This window comes from Thamnophis sirtalis, unplaced genomic scaffold (assembly GCF_051295495.1).
Source record: "Thamnophis sirtalis isolate CommonGarterSnake01/CBP01778 unplaced genomic scaffold, rThaSir2_p1.2 scaffold_7, whole genome shotgun sequence".
In the NCBI taxonomy this organism is placed as follows: Eukaryota; Metazoa; Chordata; class Lepidosauria; order Squamata; family Natricidae; genus Thamnophis; species Thamnophis sirtalis.
Window position 1 is genome coordinate 7,066,857 of NW_028261387.1, and position 23,077 is coordinate 7,089,933.

General features: G+C 43.2%; 1 protein-coding gene and 1 non-coding gene across 3 annotated transcripts; one reads left to right on the top strand and one right to left on the bottom strand.

Moving 5' to 3' along the window:
* Positions 1–1,683: 1,683 nt before the first annotated feature.
* Positions 1,684–1,768, top strand: TRNAR-UCU (transfer RNA arginine (anticodon UCU)). Its single transcript is given in 2 exon segments — positions 1,684–1,720; positions 1,733–1,768. It is a non-coding gene; the product is annotated as a tRNA-Arg (tRNA).
* A 3,166-nt stretch (positions 1,769–4,934) lies between these two features.
* On the bottom strand, positions 4,935–22,477 carry DNTTIP2 (deoxynucleotidyltransferase terminal interacting protein 2). Of its 2 annotated transcripts, none has more exons than XM_087719268.1 (7): positions 22,371–22,477; positions 16,515–18,163; positions 14,395–14,530; positions 12,070–12,165; positions 9,406–9,570; positions 6,947–7,056; positions 4,935–5,034 (listed from the first exon to the last, which is right to left on the bottom strand). In XM_087719268.1, the coding sequence occupies exons 1-7, from the start codon at positions 22,431–22,433 to the stop codon at positions 4,941–4,943; spliced, it is 2,313 nt and encodes a 770-aa protein (XP_087575394.1). In that variant the 5' UTR covers positions 22,434–22,477; the 3' UTR covers positions 4,935–4,940. The 2 variants fall into 2 exon arrangements, with proteins under 2 accessions (XP_087575394.1, XP_087575395.1); XM_087719269.1 differs by having other exon boundaries at positions 16,515–18,160; positions 22,371–22,464.
* Positions 22,478–23,077: the final 600 nt, after the last annotated feature.

Sequence of the window (23,077 nt, forward strand, 5' to 3'; positions counted from 1 at the left end):
TCCAAACGACTCCTTTTTGCTCACCGCACTGCACCACTCTCTCCATCCCGTCCCCTGTTTAGTATGTGCACACTGTTCAAAGAGCGCATGATGAAGGAGGGGAAGAGAGAGAGAGAGAGAGAGAGCACTGCCTTGGGAAAGAAGGTAAGCGTTCGCCTCTGTTTCCAGCTGCCGTCTCTTCCTTCGCTCCTGTTTTCATCCACTTGCATTTTCAAGGCAGGGGAAACTTTCAGCTAGCCCGTTTTATGCACGTGTGCTGAAAAAGAGGCAGGAGACCCTTTCTGCTTGTTTGTTATATACTCTGCAAAACACTCCCTTCCTCCCCCCTCCCTTGCAATTGTCCACTTGCCTTTTTTGCCAAAACATGCTGACCTCATACAATATATTGATCGAAGTGGCAGGAGAAAGAGACGAGAGTATACAATAACCAGCTGGGAGTAATTTTTGGAGAGATTTGCAGAACATTTCAAGGCGAAACTTGAACTTTTGAGAGCTGATCCCAAGAAACGTGTGGTTGGTCTACAAGAGTGTTTCTTAACTGTGGCGAGTTGAAGTCCTGCGGACTTAAACTCCCAGAATCCCCCAGCCAGCACAGCTGGCTGGGGAATTCTGGGAGTTGAAGTCCACAGGACTTAAAATTGCCAAGGTTGAGAAACACTGATCTACAAGCTGTGTATCCAATGTTGACATCCCACAAGTTCCCAGAGAGTTTTTACTGGTTCTCAGCTCCTCCTTCACACTTATTTAAAAGGGATGACGATTGCAAGTGGATCTCTGGGGAGATATATTCATCTTTGGGAAGATCTATTAAGGGGGGGGGGACAAAATGTCAACTATATTTAGTGATAGAGCAAACAGACTTTGCATACAATGGCTTCAGCTTCAATTCGTAGCACCTCCCATTTAAAAACCATTCCCCTTCAATTTATTTTGGATAGAATCTTTTTTTAAATAGTCTAAGACAATTTAAAAAAAAGAATCCACACAGAATAAAGCTATTTTAAAAAAATCCTATGCACAATAAACAAAATATTATTTTAAAATACATTAAAAAAATAAAAGAAAAAAACCCAGCTCACTTACCAGCAGGCACAAGTCAATCCAGAATGATGTAGATGTTAATGCAAAGAACTGATCAAATTAAAATGGTGAAATTAGTTCAGGGAAATATTTGTATGTGGTCAACTAGGAGTCGAAAATGATGGCAATCATTAGCTCCCATTTCAAAAATTATTGGAAATTCAATACCTTGCAACTATCTGCAAATCTTAACTCACTCTTTACAGTTTCCCTCTTAGTGCAACGGTGCTTGCTTCCTTCAGCTGAACATGCACAGGATTTATACCCTTTTTTTCTTGCAGAACATGCATGTTTCACAGAACATGCAAAGCCCCTTTTCTTATCAAATGCAACCTCTAGATTTCAGTCACCGTCCACTATGGAAATGAGCCTGGGTTTTTTTTAAAAGGATGGCAAAGCAGGCTTGGAAATGCCACTCGAATGAAAGAAAGAGCTGAACACGGGCGGGAATCAGCAGCTTTTGCCGGAAGCGAGTCGGAAATCTTTAAAGAGCAGCGCTGGCAACTCTAAAATCAGATCTGGGAAAGATCCTTTGCTCCTGGAGCCCGGGCGAAAAGTCGAACTCCAAAGTCCTATAGCAAATGTGCCAAGAATCCAACAGGTGGCTCCGTGGCGCAATGGATAGCGCATTGGACTTCTAGAGGTTGAAGACATTCAAAGGTTCCGGGTTCGAGTCCCGGCGGAGTCGGGAACCCCAATTTTATTTACCTTCCTCTTATTTTTAAAAGTGCTTCCTGGATGATCGGAATCCAGTCAATTATTTGCTGAGCCGCCGAAAAGCGGCGGGTTTTTTTTTTTTTTTAATTGCTTGCAAAGCACGACGTGGAACCTCCCACCCCCCCGTCATCCCCCCCCTCCCCTTTTGCAAGGCCGCTCTCTCTTCCCCTCGGCGCGCGCCGCCTGGTGACTCGGCAGGGAGGCGCTCGGGCCTGAGGGGCGGGGAAAGGTTTGAGGGGGCGGGGTCTAGACGGGAAGGACGACCGTGATTGGCGAATCGTTGTTCCTCGGGGCCGCCGAGGTGGGGACCCGGGAGAGAGAGAGCGGCGCGTCGTGACCTCAGCCACTTTGAAGAGGCGTGGACTTCAACTCCCAGAATTCCTAGCCGGCAAGGCCTCCTTGAAGGCATTATGGGAGTTGAAGTCTCTTAACGACTGTGAAGTCTTGGGAAAGAATGGCTGCCCAGTGCCAGCCGTTCTTTGGTGGGAACAATGAAGGCAACGCTTGTCTTCCTGAGGGCTTTCAATAAAGCCACATTTCCAGCATCGGTTGCAGTAATTTTATTCCGATCTCACTCTGAAATACGCCTCGCAATTAGTCCTGTGCCTGAGCTGTTCAACCACCAAGCATTCATCAAATATTTTACACCGACCATTCGACATTTTTACAAGATTTGATACTTGCCCCCCCCCCCCAAAAAAAGCTATTTATTCTATATAATGAATTCTATTCTATAAAGCAGTGGTCTCCAACCTTGGCAACTTTAAGACTTGTGGACTTCAACTCCCAGAGTTCCTCAGCCAGCAAAGCTTCCTACTCTTCCCTTCCTACTATCTCTCCTTTCCACCCTCCTCTCCTTTCCCTTCCTTCTTCCCTCCCTTCCCTACTTCCTTCCTCCTTCTCCCTCCTTCTTCCCTTACCTCTCCCCTACTCCTAGCGGGTGGGCATAATTTATTACTGCAAAAAAATTAATAAGGCTGAGTTTCTTCCCAGATGAAAACACTACCAAGCAAAGTGAACTCTGTTTTAAGATGGCCATTGTGGGTCCAGATGGATTAATAAAGATGATGCTGGAGTTAGGACACATTATGCCGTATGCAAACATCCTACTTTTGTTAATTGAAGTGTTTTAAAATTAAATAATGATAGAAGCAGCATTTTTTTTCCAGTTGTGGAAGAATATATTTTACTTTATATTATTTGTAATTATTTCTATTGTATATATTTTATTCAGGATCCAATCTGGGTCGATCACCGGGACCAGAGGTGTTTTCCGAGCTTTTGGAGTCATGCTGAAACCCATCTTCAGGGAATTTCTATCTTTAGAGAAGTTCCCTGAAGATGGACTGCAACTTGAGTCCAAAAGCTTAAAAGACGGAACCTCTGATCAGAGGGACCAATCCTGCAACGTTATCCTTGGACACATATATTCGCCTGTATCCGTATGTAATTTATCATTAAAATCCTTGTTATATTTGTGTTTCAGGGGTGATCCCAGGGATTATGGGCCCATTGGGTGGCGTGCCAAAAGCCTCGAACAACTTAGGAAATCTGCATTGACAAGATTTCCATTTCTCTATTGCAAAATGCCACACTGCTTTGATCCGCCCATATATTACATTGATATATTACAACATCCTAGATTCTTGGAAATAATTAGATGTGAGTGAAGACCAACATCAGCTGAAGAACAAGCAGTTGTGATTTCATGCTGTGGGATATAATATTGCACAATTCTCAGTGATTTGTGGGTGTTTTATAATTGCTGTAAGTATTTAAGAATGCAGAATACAGGAAACACAAAAGCGGCACGAGAGAGAAGAGCTGTGGCAAAGGAAACAAACTTAAGAGAGGAACAAAAACGAAGAAAGAGGGGTCACTCGTTCTCCCTAATGGCCTCTGTGAAGAGCCTTCAAAATACCAGTAAGGTGGAAGCTGAATGAATTTCAGAGGAAGCGTAGAAAAGAACCGTATTTTTCAGAGTATAAGACGCGCCAAGGTTTTGAAGACACAAATTAAAAAGGTTTTGCACTCTGCAAACCTCCCAAAAAATAGCCCCATTTCCCCCCCCCAAAAGTCATGAATAGCCCTTAGGCGACTTGTAGAGTACTCCTGGGGAGGTGGGGGCAAAACGAGCAAAAAACAGCCTGTTTTTTGCTAAAAAGGGGGCATGGATAGTCTTTAGGAAGCTTATAGAATGCTCCTGGGGGCAAAATTGAGCAAAAAAGGGCCATTTTTTGCTCATTTCTGCCCTCCCCAGCCCCCAGCTCTTTAAAAGCCTTCTACAAGCTATGCACAGCCATTTTGGTAAAGGGGGCGGTGTTTCAGAGGGCAAAAAATGCTGTATTCAATGTACACTATATTGCCCAAAGTATTCGCTCACCTGCCTTTACTCGCATATGAACTTACTGTGACCTCCCATTCCTAATCCATAGGGTTCAATATGACGTCGGTCCACCCTTTGCAGCTGTTAACAGCTTCAACAGGATTCCTCTCCCCACCTCACCCCTCTGCCTCCTGCTTGGACGGATGGCATGGTGGCAGCCGCGCTCGGACTCCATCTGCATTGTGAGGACTGCATAACCCCAGTGTGTGCTGGCCAAGGGGCCATTAGGCTGCAGCTGCTGGCACACACTGTCGGCCCGTGCGCACGTGCCACCACTTGTGCTAGTTACCCCCACCCCCCGGGGGTTGATGATGATCTTAACTAGAACTTATTTTTCTGTTTGGGTCTTATTTTGTGGGAAACACGGTATATATTAAAGAAAGCCCATTAATTCTTACAAAATATTTTAATAGATATACAAAGAGGCATATACTTCTACAGCAGCCACATTTCAAATATAATCTCATATTGTTTTTTTTTTTTTAAAGTTACGCTCATTCCCATTTTACTTTAAACGGACAGTTTGATTTTAAACTAGGTTGTTTCTTCTAAAAACATTTTAACGTCATCCTCTCTGCTGCATATTTTCATCAGGACGTGACAAAGGGTTTCACATTCAGTTCCAAAATCTTATTGGAAAAAAGCTCTACACCCCTTCTTTTCTTCTTGCTGTTAATGTGATCAGTCCTAGCAGGACCATTTGTGCGAAATTCCAACTCATAAATTCACCATTAAAAAACTATGTTCCAGCAAAAATCTATTTGTGAAATTTCTTCTTCTTCCGGTTTTTCTTTCCTGCGGAGAGGGCCTCCTTCTCAGCAATGATGTCTTGGTACTTCCTTTTATTGTACCTGAATAAGAGAAACAATTTTTTTATGAAGAATAAATGCAACCAAATACGGAATCCAATCCCATTTTCACAGTTGTGACCATTGCAGCATCCCCATAGCCAGGTGTTTTACATTTGAATGCCCGGCCACTGGTTTACATTTATGACTGCTTCTGTGTGCCAAGGTCATGCGATCTCCTTTTGCACCCTTCTGACAAGCAAAATCGATGGGGAAGGAAGCCAGATTCATTTCACTGTGTTACTAATGTAACAATTGCAGTGATTCACTTAACAAATGTGGCAAAAAAAGTCCTAAAATGGGACTAGCAATAGCAATAGCAATAGCAGTTAGACTTGTATACCGCTTCATAGGGCTTTCAGCCCTCTCTAAGCGGTTTACAGAGTCAGCATATCGCCCCCAACAACAATCCGGGTCCTCATTTTACCCACCTCGGAAGGATGGAAGGCTGAGTCAACCCTGAGCCGGTGAGATTTGAACAGCCGAACTGCAGTCAGCTGAAGTAGCCTGCAGTGCTGCATTTAACCACTGCGCCACCTCGGCTCTGCCTAAGTCCCAGCTATGCAATGTCATCAGATTTCAATCAATGCCCCTCCTATCTTGAACAAAGTTCATTCAGAAATATGATCATCCCCCATACTCCTATAAAAACCTAGCTTTTGGCGTCTGGATGTAACAGGGAATATGAATATTTGAGTTGACATCAACTGTACGTAAGGCCATTTTGGATTTTTAAATTCCCCCCCCCCCCTATTTTCAATCCAATTAGTATATTAGGTTTAAGCATCATCGAGTCTTTTATGACTGGAATGGGATTGTCTTCCTGTACTCTAAATTATTGCAATAAAACAAGAAGGCCTGTGATCCTTAACACCTCCTGCACATCATCTGAATGAGGAGAAAAAGATTTGTTTTGCTTTCTTGCATATGAGCGCACTTCTATTCTGCTTTCTTTAAACAAAAACATTCAAAACAGCATATACAGTTAACTATCAGGAAATAATAAAAACAATCCAGAAATCACAAAAGGCAGCAAATAATATATAAACAAAAAAACGGTCAATGTATTTCAAATGAAAGGAGTATCAAGGTGACAACTCATCTAAAATTGAGAAGACAGGCAGACAACCATCGTGCTCCAAGGAAGGCATTTTTTAATCTCAATACTGCAATGAAAACAACACCCCCCAAAAATCTTATCACCCAATCATGCATTTTAAGAGGCATTGCAACACATCACAGGGCCTTCCATATGGAATGAACTGCATCGTATAGGATGGAGGAACTCATTCAGCTACGCCCAACAGCAATGAAACACTTCATTTTACAACCACCCAAATGACTACATTAAAGTGAAAATGTAGGGAGGGAAGGAGGGAGGGAAGCAAGGAGAGAAGGAGAGAAGAAAGGAGGAAAGGAAGGAGGGAAGGAGAGAAGAAAGGAGGGAAGGAAGGAGGGAATGTAGGAGAGAAGGAAGGGGGGAAGGAAGGAGGAAAGGAAGGGGGAAAGGAAGGAGAAGGAGAAAAGAAAGGAGGGAAGGAAGGGGGGAATGTAGGAGAGAAGGGGGGAAGGAAGGAGGAAAGGAAGGGGGAAAGGAAGGAGAAGGAGAAAAGAAAGGAGGGAAGGAAGGAAGGAGGGAAGGAGAGAAGGGGAAGGAGGGAGGGAAGGAAGGGGAGTAGGAGAGAAGAAATGAGGGAAGGAAAGAGGGAGGGAGGGAAGAAGAAGGAGGACCGTTGTAAGATAAGATGGATCTATGGGATGATAAAAAAGCAATCTTCAAGTATATTGTCAACAGTAGGGAAAAATTGTTATAAATACATATTATTAATAACAGTTATGAGATCATATAATTGTGAATGTATATATGAAATTGATAAAATAAATTTAAAAAAAAATAAAGTGAAAATGTAAATACCGTCGAAACTCTGAATCTGCCAGAAGTTCATCCACAATCGTTTTCTTCCTCTCTTTCTTGGGAATACGAGCATGGTAGAAATCTGCTGGAGAATCCACAATAGTTCCAACCTGAAAAAGAAAACGCACGATGAGTTTGTTTTTATTTGAAGAGGTGATGGAGAATTAATCTAAGGATAACATGTATTAATACCAAATTCATTTGGAGTGCTCAGCCTCATCTTTTAGTGTACAGGTAATCCTTGACTTGAGCCGGGGTGGGGCAGTGGTTAGGGTGCAGTACTGCAGGCCACTTCAGCTGACTGTTATCTGCAGTTCAGCGGTTCTAATCTCACCAGCTCAAGGTTGGCTCAGCCTTCCATCCTTCCGAGGTGGGTGAAATGAGGACCCGGACTGTGGGGGGGGCGATATGCTGACTCTGTAAACCGCTTAGAGAGGGCTGTAAAAGCACTATGAAGCGGTATATAAGTCTAACTGCTATTGCTATTGCCTTACAACAGTTCGCTTAGTGACCATTCAAAGTTACAACAGCACTGAAAGAAGTGACACATGCCTGTTTTTCAGTTATGATCCAAGGTCACACGATCAAAATTCAGATGCTTAGCAACTGACTCATATAGCAATAGCAGTTAGACTTAGATACCGCTTCATAGGGCTTTCAGCCCTCTCTAAGCGGTTTACAGAATCAGCATATCACCCCCACAGTCTGGGTCCTCATTTCACCCACCACGGACAGATGGAAGGCTGAGTCAACCGTGAGCCGGTGAGATTAGAACCACTGAACTGCAGAAAACAGTCAGCTGAAGTGGCCTGCAGTACTGCACCCTAACCACTGCGCCACCTCGGCTCTCATATTTATGACTGTCGCAATGTCCCAGGGCAGTCAATGAGGAATCCAAATTAACTTAACAACTGTGTTGCTAGGGTGACAACTGCAGTGATTCATTTAGCAATATGAGCCAAGGTGGCGCAGTGGTTAAATGCAGCACTGCAGGCTACTGCTAGATCAGCAGGTCAGCGGTTCAAATCTCACCGGCTCAGGGTTGACTCAGCCTTCCATCCTTCCGAGGTGGGTAAAATGAGGACCCAGATTGTTGGGGGCAATATGCTGACTCTCTGTAAACCGCTTAGAGAGGCCTGAAAGGCCTATGAAGCGGTATATAAGTCTACTGCTATTGCTAACTGTGTCAAGAAAGGTTGTAAAATGGGATAACATAAAAACACATTATATGTGTCTCACTTAGCCACATAAATTTTGGCCTCAATTGTGATCTTAAGTTGAGGGCTATCTGTACAGAAACTTACATCAGCCCTATTGACTAAAAACAATTTCAGCAATATTGCAGAAGAACAAAAACTATTTTGAAAACAAAAAAAATAATAATGGGAAAGGGAATCAAAATACAGTTTACAGAGAAAATCCAAAGGCCGGGAATTCCTCATTTACTGCTGAGAGGGAGAAAAAACTCAACAAAAAACATAGAATTTTAGAACATACTGTTCTAAAAATAAACATTAACCATTATTTTAAGCAGGAGCACTCTATGTTGCCATGCTAAATATTATATCCAAAATACTGTACAAAGAGTATTTTGTACAAAAATACAAAGAATAGCAAAGAACTTAACATTCCAAGAAAACATCTAGGCAGAAATGAACAGAAAATAACCAGCCAGTTCTAAGTAGCATTAGCTAAAGTAGTCATTCATAAACCTAGCATACGTTTAAACATGTTGACAATATTTTGTAAAAATAATACTAAAACCTGCAGGGGAAGATAATGACACAATTGGGGTCCATTCTACCTTCCTCTTGACCTGCCTCTTACAGTATTTTGGAGGGTCTCCCCAAAACATTTTTGCAGCAGGTACAAATGAAAAAAACTGAAAAATGAAAATCAACGCCCTTATTTCTATGCCGTGTTAGTGCTTCGCCATCAACTACACAACCAGATGCAATCCATGTGCCATCTTCAAACAGGACACAAAAAATTTACTAAAGCAGCAGAGGCTGTGCAGTAAACAATATAAGCTAGTAAGCAAATGAACAGTTAAGAAAAAAAAAAAACTAAACTATTTCCCAAGCCCTTGTAAAGTATTTCCAAGATATGTTTCTAGTAAAACACCAGCAAATTGTACAATGTTTTCAAGTGTTTGTAACTTTGTAAGAAAAAAAAAAACACAAATTATTATGCAGTTTGTTTATAATTGCCACAAGCATTATTACTAACTGAAGCAGAAGTTGAAAATTGTAGTAATCGGTAAAAAGACTTTTAATTCTGTGGAGTGCAAGCCACTTTTACTCAACGTAGTTGCCTGGATTTCACAGAAACATCTTAATGATAAATATGCTTATTTTTTTTAAGCAAGCTTGATATTTCTTTTGGTGTGAAATGAATAGTAAACATATTACACACACACACCTTATATGCCAAGTATTAAACACTGTCAACATTCTTACCTGAAAATACTTGGGAAAACCTTTCCTGTCGTTCTTTTTGTAGAAGCGTTTAGGATCTATGGCGGCTCTCATCTGCAAAGCCTTAAGGTCATTTTTCAATTCCTCGGTCATTTCTGGAGCTTTCATACCAAACCAACCATCACCTGTTGTTTTTGCTCGGTCTATCTGTTTTGGGGGAAAAGTTACAAGCATTCTTTCAAAACTCGTCAGGGTTATTCAATTATTAGGCCAATAATCAGTGGATCGAGACCAGATTTTTTAATCCGGCACTGAAGAGGGCAATACCCCTCCCCTCCCGCAATGTGAGCCTTCTAGCTTTATAGTGGGATAATTTTCGAAGTATTTAAAATGTTTTAACCACTTTAAAATGTACTTCGAGGAGCTGTTTCTATCTGAAAGGTCTAAATTCGTGATGGCGAACCAGCCATAGCGCCAACCCAGCTCCACTGTGCATGCGCCTCCCGCCAGCCAGCTGGTCTTCAGATCTCTGCCATGCATGCGGTGGGGGCACGTGTGCTCGCGTTGCATTTTGGGGCCTCATGTGGCTTTCCAGGTGCGCATGCGAGGGGCGGGGGTCTCGCTCACATGTGCTGGGGTCATGCACGCATTACATTATGGGCATGCGCTTTTGGGCACACAACGACAAAAAAGTTAGCCATCACTGGTCTAAATAAGATTAATTTTACCAGGGAAATCCTGAGAGATCACAATGACATGTTACAGGTAGTCCTTGACTTACAACAGTTCATTTAAAGTTACAATGGCACTGGAAAAAAGGGACTGACCATTTTCCCACACTTATGACCGTAGCGGCATTTCCCCAGGGTCATGCGATCAAAATGTGGATGCTTGGCAATTGACTCGTGTTTATGAGGGTTGCAGTTGATCGTGGGATCATCTTTTGTGACCTCCTCACAAGCAACGTCAATGGGGAAGCCGGATTCACTTAACAACCCTGTGACTAACTTAATAAATGCAGTGATTCACTTAACTGTGGCAAGGGAGTTCAAAAAATGGGGGCAAAATTCATTTAACAAATGTTTCGCTTAGCGAGAGGAATTTTGGACTCGATTGGGGTCGTAAGTTGAGGACCACCTGTACTTTGGAGTCAGGAAGAGATATTGTCACATACTACTGCACGTCCAAATGTATTTACAAAGGGGACTTTTTCATTTTCTTCAACAGCTTTTCTGAAAGCAAGTTCATGTTAGGGAAGCAACTACATAGGGAAAAGGAACTCTTTGTTTAGATTACTTAAGATTATCTGTCCGCCCCGTGCCAACTCAGTGAAGCGGTTGACGCGATGGGTCAGTGCCTGGAGGATGTTAGGGTCTGGATGGGTGTGAACAAGCTTGCACTCAATCCCGACAAGACCGAGCGGCTTGTGTTTTTCCCTCCCAATAATTGGCCTTGTATTCCATCTCTCAGGCTGGGGGGTGAAATTGTACGCCCCTCAGACAGGGTCCGCAATTTGGGAATCCTCCTGGATCCACAGCTGACTTTAGAACTCCATTTGTCAGCTGTGACCAGGGGGGCATTTGCCCAGGTTCGCCAGGTGCACCAATTGCGCCCCTACCTGAACCGGGAGGCACTCAGAACAGTCACTCATGCCCTTGTGATCTCAAGACTGGACTACTGTAATGCGCTCTACATGGGGCAGCCCTTGAAGAGAATTCGGAGACTTCAGCTTGTCCAGAATGCAGCCGCGTGAGTGATTGTGGGTGCACCTCGGTACACCCACGTTACACCTATCCTCCGCGAGCTGCACTGGCTGCCTATTGGTCTCCGGACACGCTTCAAGGTGCTAGTCGTTACTTTTAAAGCCCTACATGGTATCGGACCTGGGTACTTGAGAGACCGCCTCCTGCCAATTACCTCCCTACGACCAATTAGATCCCACAGATTAGGCCTCCTCTGGATTCCATTAACTAGCCAGTGTCGACTGTTGACCCCCCGGGGGAGGGCCTTCTCTGTGGCTGCTCCGGCCCTCTGGAACGATCTCCCCGTGGAGATTCGGACCCTCACCACCCTTCAGGCTTTCCACAAAGCCGTTAAAACCTGGCTGTTCCGGCAGGCCTGGGGCTGATGAGTTCCCAACCCCACTCGAATGGTTGTGGCTGTTGATGAGTTTTAATCTGTTTTTAATTTGTTTTTTATATTTGTTTTGTCTTGTGTCCTTTGTACTCCCCCTTTCCCTATTTGGTTTGTTAGCCGCCCTGAGTCCCCTCGGGGAATAGGGCGGCATACAAGTTTAATCAAATCAAATCAAATCAAAATCGAATCAAATTACTGCAATGCATTCTACATGGGACTGTCCTTGAAGACCAACATGGAAAGCTACAACTGGTCCAGAGTGTGGCAGAATGTGGCAGTGCATTTATTTCTATTATATTTCAGTTTCATCCCAAAAGGCCACAAAGCATGGGGGACCACGTGTTATCATCCCATTTTATAACTATTGATGAATCTAGTAAACAGTGAGGAATAAGCCAGTAGATACACATCTTTGCAGAGAATTTTTTTAAAGACAGACTTTAAATATGGCATTAACCGGGTGTCAGATTAACAGAGTTGGAAGGGATCTCGTAGGTCTTCTAATCCAACCCCCCCCCCCAAGCAGGAGACCCTACACCACGATCGATACCGCAATGGCATTTCACTTACCTTACGTTGCTTCTTTAACTGATGGACTGATTCTCGTAAAGGTGGCACACTTTCCTTTTTCTCAAAATCAGGAGTTATAATACTTTTCTGCAAAAGCTGCCGAGAGAGATTTCATTAAGCTAGGCCACAGCTACAAGTACAATGCAAATAGGACTCTAAAGGCCTTTTGGAAAACACGGAGTTAGTAAATTGACCCAACGCTCAAGTAGTTCTGGAAAAGTTGCTTGCAAGCTGAGGTTTTCAAGACACTCTCATTAGGAAATTCTTAGATGACGGCCTGGCAAACTTAGTTAATGAGCAGGGCAGGGATAGCCACTCAGCTACTGACGTGTCAATAAATACACCTATCCTCCGCGAGCTGCACTGGCTTCCCATTGGTCTCCGGACTCGCTTCAAGGTGCTAGTCGTTACTTTTAAAGCCCTACATGGTATCGGACCTGGTTACCTGAGAGACCGCCTCCTGTCAATTACCTCCCAAAGACCTATTAGATCCCACAGACTAGGCCTCCTCCGGATTCCATCTGCCGGCCAATGTCGGCTGGCGACCCCCCCGGGGGAGGGCCTTCTCTATAGCTGCTCCGGCCCTATGGAACGATCTCCCCGTCTTGAGATCCGGACCCTTACTACCCTTCCGCAAAGCGACCAAGACTTGGCTGTTCCGGCAGGCCTGGGCCTGTTGATTTATCCAGCCCCATCCTCAGTCATGAATGTTGTTGACATTTTTAATTGTTGTTTTTTTTAATATATTCCCCCTTCCCTTTTTATTTGTAAGCCGCCTTGAGTCTTCCGAGAGCGGGCGGCGTACAAACTAATTAATAAAATAAAAGCAGCACAAACGAAACCTGATGTGAAGAGTGACGGTACGTATGGACAACTGTACTTGATTCCTAAAAATGCTCAAAGAATGATATTAGAAAATATAGAGCAGTGTTTTTCAACCTTAGCAACTTGAAGATGTCCGGACTTCAACTCCCAGAATTCCCCAGCCAGCGAATGCTGGCTGGGGAATTCTGGGAGTTGAAGTCCGGACATCTTCAAGTTGCCAAGGTTGAGAAACACTGATATAGAGAACAGGTTAAGTAATGGTGTAGTCATTTTGAAGGGGTGGCTGTATAAGGAAGTTTGGGACTACTAAGAATTTATTCTTGGCTTAGCATCTGAGTACCTTCAGCATTGCCTTTTCTGGCTAGATTTGACCCACATTAAGCATCTGTAAATAGTGCTATTTCCAGGAAGTGAGGGAGACCAAGGCCTCCAGCCCTTAAGAGAGGCATGTCCAACCTGAAGCCCATGGGACACATGCAACTGTGGACAGCTAGTAAGGCTGCTCCACAATAAGGACGCTTGTTATTTATAGACATCACTTTTCTTATATATTTCATATGCGGCCCAAGACAATTCCTCTTCATTCATGTGGCCCAAGGGGTTCCACCACAAAACCGCGGACGACAAAACCGCGGTCGACGAAAGCGCGTATATGACGTCATCACAGCGCGACGAAAAAGATAGAAAAATGTAAAAATAAAGCGAAAACCTTACCCTAACCCCCCCAAACCTAACCCTAACCCTTAATGTAACGAAAAACCTAACGCTAAGCCTTAACTGAACGCTAAACGTAACGCTAACGCTCTAACCCTAACCCTAACCCTTAACTTTATGTGAATCGGCTTGCTGTAATTTAATTTTTATTTCAATTTTTTGATCTTTTTGGTCACGTTGTGATGACGTCACATACGCGATTTCGTCGACCGCGCTTTTGTGGAACGCGCTTTTGACGGGCCACGGGCCCAAGGAAGGCCAAAGGTTGGACATCCATTGTTTAGAGGCAAGACTGGTCCCATCATTAACGGTCTTCCAGAAATGAATGAAATCTGAATTATCCCAGAGCACTTTTGCAATGTAAGGTTGCATTGTGCTATTTTAATTCAAGTGATATTGTTTCATCTTAATATTTCATTTATTTATTAAATTGATATGCTGCCCCTCTCAACAATAAGGGGACTCTGGGTGGCTTACAAACATAATATTTAACTTAATATTAAATTTAATTTACTGGGAACAACTTTTTTTGCTCCATTCTGTAGTTGATGTGAACCACTAAGTGTCACAAGGTATAAATTAAATGTAAGTATATATAAATTAAATAATTTTTTTTTTAAAAATCGTACGGGCTGAATTGTGACCAAAAGGAAATCTTCTTACAAAAGAACATACAAAATGTTTGCTTTTAAAATAGTCCAGGTAGTTATAATGCTGCTAGAATGACAATTAGGATTTACTATTCATTCTAGTTTTCAATTTAATTGCTAGATTTTGGCAATTTACCTCATCTGTTTTTTTCTCTTTTAGTGGTGGAACGTCACGAGATCCGGGTTTCTGCTTTCCTAAGCCAAAATTAATATATAAACCTCCAAACTGTTTAATGTTTAGTCCAGGATCAATACTGCTTGAAAATGATACTCTGAAAGAGAAAGAACTGATTATCTAAAAATACTTTATATACATATCTATATCTATATTTAAAGTCACAACCCCTGGTATGCCCAAATATGGGAGGAAGTTCACTGCTTCCATTCTCTGTCCATCGGCTCGTCGTAAGAGACCATCCAGACAGAAACCCAATATTTTTACTGTTGCCTTTGTTACATTTGTGTTGCATTTGTGCTGATAAATAAATAAAGGGAGACTAGTATAGATCTATTTCAAGCTATTTAGCTCTCATCAGCTTCTAATCCCAGTAAGGGTATGGCTAGCTGATGAGAGCTAAATAACTTGAAATAGATCTATACTAGTCTCCCTTTATTTATCAGCACAAATACAACACACACACACACACACACACATATGTAGGTCTTTGGTTATTCGGGTTTTCTCCCACGTAAAATTGGAAGTGTCTTGGCGACGTTTCGACGAAGTCTCATTCGTCATCTTCAGGCTTGTTTGCTCCGATTGGTTCTTCCAGGAGCAATGTGAGATCTCGGCTGTTTCTTCCTTTTAACTGCCAGTGGGGGTTTGAGCTGATTGGGTGGGAGCTTGGCTGTGTTCTGATTGGGTGAAGGTGTGTTCTGATTGGTTGGGGATTTGTGTTTCATGTAAGGATAGGAGGGGTTTAAAGTGGCTCGTGGTGCAGTTGCGGTCTGGCTTCTGGTCCTTGGTCGTGCCTCATCATCAATGTGGGTTTTTGTCCGCTTTCTTCGTGGATGTTTGGTGGTGACATCCTGTGTGGCTATTGTGAGTGTGGGCCTGGTGTCATTCCTCATGTTAGGGACTTATCAATAAGGGCGGGCTTCCAAATGGCTGGCAGGGGGGAGGTAAGTTAAAAGGAAGAAACAGCCGAGATCTCACATTGCTCCTGGAAGAACCAATCGGAGCAAACAAGCCTGAAGATGACGAATGAGACTTCGTCGAAACGTCGCCAAGACACTTCCAATTTTACGCGGGAGAAAACCCGAATAACCAAAGACCTACAAATACCCGCGAAAACCTCAGAAAACATATATATATATGTATGTATGTATGTGTATGTATGTATACACATATATACATACATACACACACATATACACATATATACACACATACATATATATACATACACATATATATATACAGACACACACACATACACATACACACATATATATCTATATCTATCTATCTATCTATCTATCATCTATCTATCATCTATCTATCTATCTATCTATCTATCTACACATATACATATATACATACACACACACACACATACTTTATCTTATTCTTTGCCAGATTCATAATCAATTGGCAAATGGCTCTTAGAAGTTAGAGAAACACCTTAGGTGGCCAACTTGCGTTTTTGTGGTTGGAACTTAGGTCTTTAGGACCCAAAGGTTTTGTACCCACTATCCCCTTGATGGCAAACCTATGGCATGTGTGCCGCCTCTCTGCTGGCACGGGAGCCATCGCCCCAGCTGAGCTTCCCTGCGCATGCACGCACGCCTCCTGCCAGCCAGCTGATTTTCAGGTCTCTGCAGTGCATGTTGTTTAATCAAAATGCAGTTAAAACACTATACAAGCCATCAACAATATAACTATATACATCCAACAGGAACAGGAATTGCCTCAAAGGAGCAGATAAAGGCAAATCCTAGAGAGGCATGACAATGGAGATGAATGCTAGAGAGGAATAAAGCTGCATACAAGGCAGACATAGCATCTATAACAGCGTAGGCACGCATGGGGGAACCCCCGCCCGTTTTTGGTTGCAGGAGGCTTCAGGGAGGCCTGAAGGGGGCACACCTGCATTGCATTATGGGTGTGGGCATGCGCCGGCACTGTTGTGCGCACACGCATTTTCGGCATGTGGACAAAAAGGTTTAGCCATCACTGCACTATACCTTAGCACAAAACTAGCCACTCCAACCAAGCCATTTACTAAGCATATAAAGTTCCTTCAAAGAACGTACAATCCTCTGTTTGCCTTTACTTCCTCTTCGTCCTCATCCACGAACTCTTCTTCACTTTCTTCCACCTCTGATGAATCTTCACTTTGTGTTTCCTCAACATAATAATCTTTGTGAGAATCTAAGCCAGGAGTTTTATCAATGACAAACACCTCTTGATTATTGGACTGGTTTTCTCTCAAGGGGCTTTCAGTACTTTCTTCGACGTATCCAGCAGCTATTTTGCTGTTTTTCCGTTTTCGTAAGTTATTATATTCAGATTCCTGACTTGTAAGAGACACGGAGAGGTCTTTTCTATCTTCCTTGCCTTTGGTTCCACACGAAGAGGATTCAGCAATTTCCTCTTCTAGGCTTCCATCACTATCTATGCTTGAAACCAAAGGTCTGCAGTCATCTCTGTTAACAATGGGTGATGTGATTGTTTTGTTGGTGAGGCTACCTACTTCAGAAACGTCATCACTATCTATTATTTCTTCTCTTTTATGTAAACGGGTCTCTCTAACATTTTCGGGTGTTAAGCTCTTGTTTTTACTCGCTGTTGCTTTTCCCGAGGACTCAATGGATTGTTCAAGGTTTTCTGGATCGGGTGGAGATCTTCTTGAATTCTCTGAAGGCAACTGATTTTCAGATACCTGCATGGGTTTTTCTGAAGATTGATCATGCATTTCTTCTGGAGTCTGAGTTATATCAATTATATCCGCTGCTGTTCGTTTTGAACTGGAATGCTCCAATTCATCATCATTGTTCTTTAATTTCCCTTGCTTAGGCAAGTTTTTATTATCTTCCTTTGTTACTTCCTCATTACTGCCTGAGAAAATCTGTTGCAGATCATTGCTGGCAACAGATTTAGGGAGACACTTTTCTTTATTGGGGCTAAGGTGCTCTTTTATCCAGTTTGAAGGAAGAGAATCTGCTTCTTCGGCATTTGAATCAGAAGCGTCTGAATCAGGGATTACTATTGTTTCAGATGGAATTATACACTCGGGTGTTTCCGTATCCTCTCCTAATGCGTTGCTTTTCCTTTCAGTCTTGGATATCGGTTTGGCTTGCAATTTCAGTGCCATACTCCTGGTCATTCGTTTAAACGGGCTAAAGGAAATACCCGAACACCAAGACTCAGCATCGGAAACCTCTTCATCTTGAACCTCACACACCGGCGACACATTACCCTTGACCTGTCGATGTCTAGACTTTCTCAGAGTTTTTGAGGTCCTTGTTGCCGAGACAACAGACGAACAGGACTCTGCCTCAGATGTATCATCGTGGTCTTGATAATTACTACTTTCATGGGTAACGTTTCTTTTGCTTGGTCTGTTTTTAGCTGAAATCTCTGGGGTAGAAGGAATTACAATTTGCCGCCTGGTTATTCTGGTGCTGGTTCTTCGTAGAAATAATGGCGTTTGAAGACCAGACATGGAAGAACAGGTTGATTCCGCTTCTGAAACATCTCCATCGACTTGAGATTCTGCCAGGGGCTCAGCGTTACTTTTACTCAAGACTGTGCGTGCTTCCGAAGGCTCTTCCGCCTCCAATTTTGTTTCAGAAGCTTTCGTTTTTTCACTCTGAGGTTCAGATATGACTCGGGGAGGGGAAATCATTTGGATTCTGCTTCTAGTTATCCTTACAGACGGGCTATCTTCCACTGCAGTCTGCTGTAAGAATGAAAAGGATATCAGGTAACAAGCAAAAATAAAAATACATAAATAAATCCATGCTAGGTGAGAAACTCACAAGTTCTGAACTACGACGTTTCTCTAAAAAGATGACCCACCTTGAAAAGGAGCCCTATCACGTTTTTGCGCGCATGCGATCAAATTAAGCCCCACCCGCAAAATTAGCCCTAATTAAGACCCTGCCCACCCTGGGGTGTAGGGGATGGGGCAAGGCACACAGGTAAAAAATAAACTATGGTGGGGAGGGGGGTGGTGGAGCTGCCCTACTTACCAGGCCTCGCACCGCCACTCACACGCATTGCCCTGGCCTCCGTTTCTGCCAGAAGGCATCTGCAGACAGTAACAAGAGCTCCGGATCGATCCAGAGCTCTATTATCGGCTGCAGATGCCTTTCCAGAAGTCATTTACAGCCGATAACAGAGCTCCAGATGAATCCAGAGCTTTGCTTTCAGCTGCAGATGCCTTCCAGAATCTAAAGACAAAACAGAGGCCGGGGCGATGGGGTGCGAGTGGCAGCAAGGGGCTGCAGAAATGTGCCAGCAGCGGGCTCCTGCTGGGCAGAGTTGATGCCACTGTCATGATGTGAGTCAATAATTATGTTTAGCCCTTTTTTCGGGGGTCAAAAGAAAATAAGACCCGGCCTTCTTTTTGGAGAAACAGATTATTAATTATCTATTGTAGTTAAGGAACAAAGTTACGCCTGGCATCATAAAGCTGATTTTCTATGCGTCAGCTTCTTTATGAACAGTACTAGTTTCTGACATACTTGCTTTATAGATTTTATATTTGTTGGACTGAAAACATTAAGTCAAGGTTAATTAACACTTTTTAAAAAATTAATAACTATTTTTCCTACTTCGTAACTATAATGAGAGATACATTGTGCGCAGAGTAGCTTATGGGGTATGGTCCAGCAGGAATTGCCATGGACAAGGGAAAGTGAATTTGGTTTGCTACTCCATTTTCCAAGTATTCCATTTGCTATTCTACATTTCTTGCCAAAAGAGGTTAGAGAGAATACTCATCTATCTCCCCGAACACTTGCAGCAGATTACTAAATCACAATCTTGTGCTGAAGAAAAAGTTACTTGGCTAAAAGAAAAAACAATTCATTTGCAGAGGAAGAAAAACTAAGGAAAAATAAAACAAGAAATGTGTCACTTTATGTTATAACCCAAACCAACTAGCCCCCACCCCAAGAATTTTAAGAGGAGAACTTTTACTACCGTATATACTCAACTATAAGCCGAGTTTTTCAGCCCACTTTTGGGCTGAAAAAAGCCGCCTCGGCTTATACTCGAGTCAGTGAAAAATTTGCCCGAAATGGAGGAGAAAAAGGGGCGGGGCCATGCCGCTGGGTGACGCTCGTGAATGGCCCAGTGCCCCTGTGAGTTTCCCCTCCCTCTGTGTCAGTTTGCCGCGCAGCGCGCACCGCACCATCCCCCCTCCTCACGTTCTAATGTAATGCAGGGCTGTCTTACGATTCCCCTTCCTCCCCCTCCTGCCGCTCTGCAACGATGTCCCACCTCCTCCTTGTTATGGCAAGCAGCCACATAGCGATGTCCCACCTCCTCCTCTGGTACAGTGATCCAATGATAGGAATCACTGTGCCGTGTGTCATAGGAGACGGGACATCGCTCCCGCGGCTGCACGGGACATCATCATCACAGCGGGACATCAGCATCATGAGGTGAGTGAAGTATTTCATTGAATCTATTTTTATTTTTGAAATTTACCGGTAGCTGCTGCATTTCCCACCCTAGGCTTATACTCGAGTCAATAACTTTTCCAGTTTTTTGTGGTAAAATTAGGTTCCTCGGCTTATATTCGGGCCGGCCTATACTCGAGTATATACGGTAATCCAATTTTTGCAATGAGAAAAGGCCCACTGATTAGTCTCTCTACCTAGTTCTCAAATGAATGGATAAATGATCATGTCTGCTATCTGAAAACTGATTCATCTTAGAAGGATAGATAGGTGAGATGTGAGGCCGATAACTATTGTACTGGTGAACACATGCAGTATGATAGAAAAACATTGCAGAAGCCCTGCGCCCTCTGAATTTTACCAGTGTAGTTTCTAAGAAAGAGAACCTGTGAATAAAATGAGAGAGGGAGAGAAAACAGATGATCAATCAGTCCTCTTATTCAAAAATCCATCACAAAATAAAGTAGAGAAAAATAATGACAAACCTATTCAGAGATTTTGCTGCTAAGGGGAGAAAGGCAGACAGAAATGAACAATGGGGGAAAAACTTATTTATGCTTCTTGGCAAAACATTCTTATTAGCAGATTTTTTAAATTATTTTTTCCTTTCTACACCACCTTACAGTCATTACATCAACATTGTTATGTCATCATACCTGAAATGTATATAATATTTCGCTCCTATATTTACACACTTTATACATAGTTCTATATATATTTATATATATTGTTTTTTGGCTTCATTAATTTTATTCTTGTTTTGCAGCCATTTGTACCAATTGTTCCAAATTTCATAATATTCCGACTCTTCTTTATCTTTTAATTTCAGTGTTAATTTGTCCATCTCTGCACAATCCAAAGTTTTTTTTTTATCACTAATTCATCCGAGGGGGTATTATTTTGTTTCCAGCATTGGGCAAATGCTATTCTAGCTGTAGTTAGCAGATTAATATGTACTTAATTTTCTTTGTATATTTCCCTTATATAACGTATATATGGACATTTTCTTTTGAGAGTGGGCATCAGAATTTCATTTTTAAGGCGTGCCAATGTTTCCACAGAGAAAAAAATGACCATAAATATTATCTTATCTTATAAATCGAGGGGAAAAATATTATTCCGCATTTCTTTCCATTGTGTTTTAAGATTCCCAAAGAAACTACAATTCTCATAGTTTGACCAGTGGACAAAATTCTACCTAGAAAACCGTGAGTAGCAATACTGCAGAGTGCTCCGTCGATCTGACCGCTTTGGCCACGACGCAGACAAGATCACAGTCCATGTTTGATCTGTGATCTTGTCTGCGTCATGGCCAAAGCGGTCAGATCGACGGAGCACTCTGCAGTATTGCTACTCACGGTTTTCTAGGAGCCGAGGTGGCGCAGTGGTTAAATGCAGCACTGCAGGCTACTTCAGCTGACTGCAGTTCGGCTGTTCAAATCTCACCGGCTCAGGGTTGACTCAGCCTTCCATCCTTCCGAGGTGGGTAAAATGAGGACCCGGATTGTTGTTGGGGGCAATATGCTGACTCTGTAAACCGCTTAGAGAGGGCTGAAAGCCCTATGAAGCGGTATATAAGTCTAACTGCTATTGCTATTGCTATTGCTCTCTCTCTCTCTCTCTGTCTATCTGTCTGTCTGTCTGTCTGTCTGTCTGTCTGTCTATCTATCTATCTATCTATCTATCTATCTATCTATCTATCTATCTATCTATCATCTATCTATCTATCTATCTATCATCTATCTATCTATCTATCTATCTATCTATCTATCTATCTATCTATCTGTCTGTCTGATTGTTGGGGGCAATATGCTGACTCTGTAAACCGCTTAGAGAGGGCTGAAAGCCCTATGAAGCGGTATATATAAGTCTAACTGCTATGTTTGGGATTATATCCCAAAAGGAACAACAAAGGCACTTATATTTTTTTTAGGATTAGGATTGAGACCTCTTCAAATCCCCATCACTTTAACCTTAAGACTGTCCAATATTGACATCACCCCCATTCCTAAGAGGTCTTCAAGGGGCGTGCAAGGTCAGTAAAACGGCGGCCATAGTACCGTCGCTCTTACCTTTTTCGCCTAAACCAGAAATGAGTTTCTAACACACCCACACACCCACACAAAACGAAACACCGTCACAAACCGAGGCGCTGCATCCCGAGGCTTGCCCCTCCCTGCCCACCTCTTTCCTCAGCCGACGTCAATGTCCACTCTCTCAGCATTTGCGTCCAGTAAAAGGCCAGCAACACACCCCGGCTCCCCTCAAAAACCTCCCCCGGTTGATCGACGCCTTCAAGCGGCTCTTTTTTAAACGCCAACGCGACTCAAAAACGTTGCAGGGAGACGCGGCGCACGCGCACCCCCCCGAACGGGAACGGAATGGCCGGGCGCGCGTGCGCTGGCCGGACCCGACGGGAGATGCGCTCGTGAGTGCGGCGCGCGCCTCTCTCTTTCTCTTTCCTCCTCCTCCTCTCACCTCCGCAGCTGGCCATTCCGCCTTCGACTCGCTCCGCCGCGTTACTCGCCTGGTGACCACCATCTTTCCCCCCCCACGCGTGTGCAGAAGGAAGCGATCACTTCCGGTTCACTTCCGGGGGGGGGGTGGCATTGCCACACCGAAAGAGGTCCGCCCGGGAAACTTCCTGCACTGCCTCCGCCCAGTTCTTGGCAGGGAAGGTTGCGAGCTATTGGCGAATGGAAAGCTGTTCGCAAAGGCACAAAGCCGGAGAGAAAGAGCGAAGTTTTCTGTGCAAAGTCCACCTTTTATTGCAACTAGGCGTTATTAGCAATTAAAAGAATGCGGGGAAGTATTTCGGGTTATTCGGGAGTACGCTCACCTCAACCTAGAGGAAGCTATCACCCAGCCCTCTCCCAGAAAAATGAAATATCCTAGGAAATATTGAAAAGGCAGAATATTTCTCTGGATGTGAAAAGAAAAATGTTTTAAAAGACAGAATAGCTTCCTGCCCATCTCCACTTTGTCAATGGGTCATTAAGAAGGCCAAGCTAGTCCACTTTACATAATAAAGGCTTCTCCACTTCAGCTGCAGGGGGGATGGGATTAAAGTATATTGGCCCCAACTCAGATAAACAGTACAAATAATTGCTAAGAAATGTATGAATTCAGATTCTCACATTCACATTGATTATGAGAGATGAGGAAATTATACAAACAGCGCATTG

Coding starts and splice junctions, on each gene's coding strand:
- DNTTIP2 (XM_087719268.1), bottom strand. CDS start 22,433: ATGGTGGTCACCAGGCGAGTAACGCGGCGGAGCGAGTCGAAGGCGGAA. Junction 9,571..12,069: donor AGTTAAAGAAGCAACGTAAG/GTAAGTGAAATG, acceptor CCCCCAAAACAG/ATAGACCGAGCAAAAACAAC. Junction 5,035..6,946: donor GCAGATTCAGAGTTTCGACG/GTATTTACATTT, acceptor TCTCTTATTCAG/GTACAATAAAAGGAAGTACC.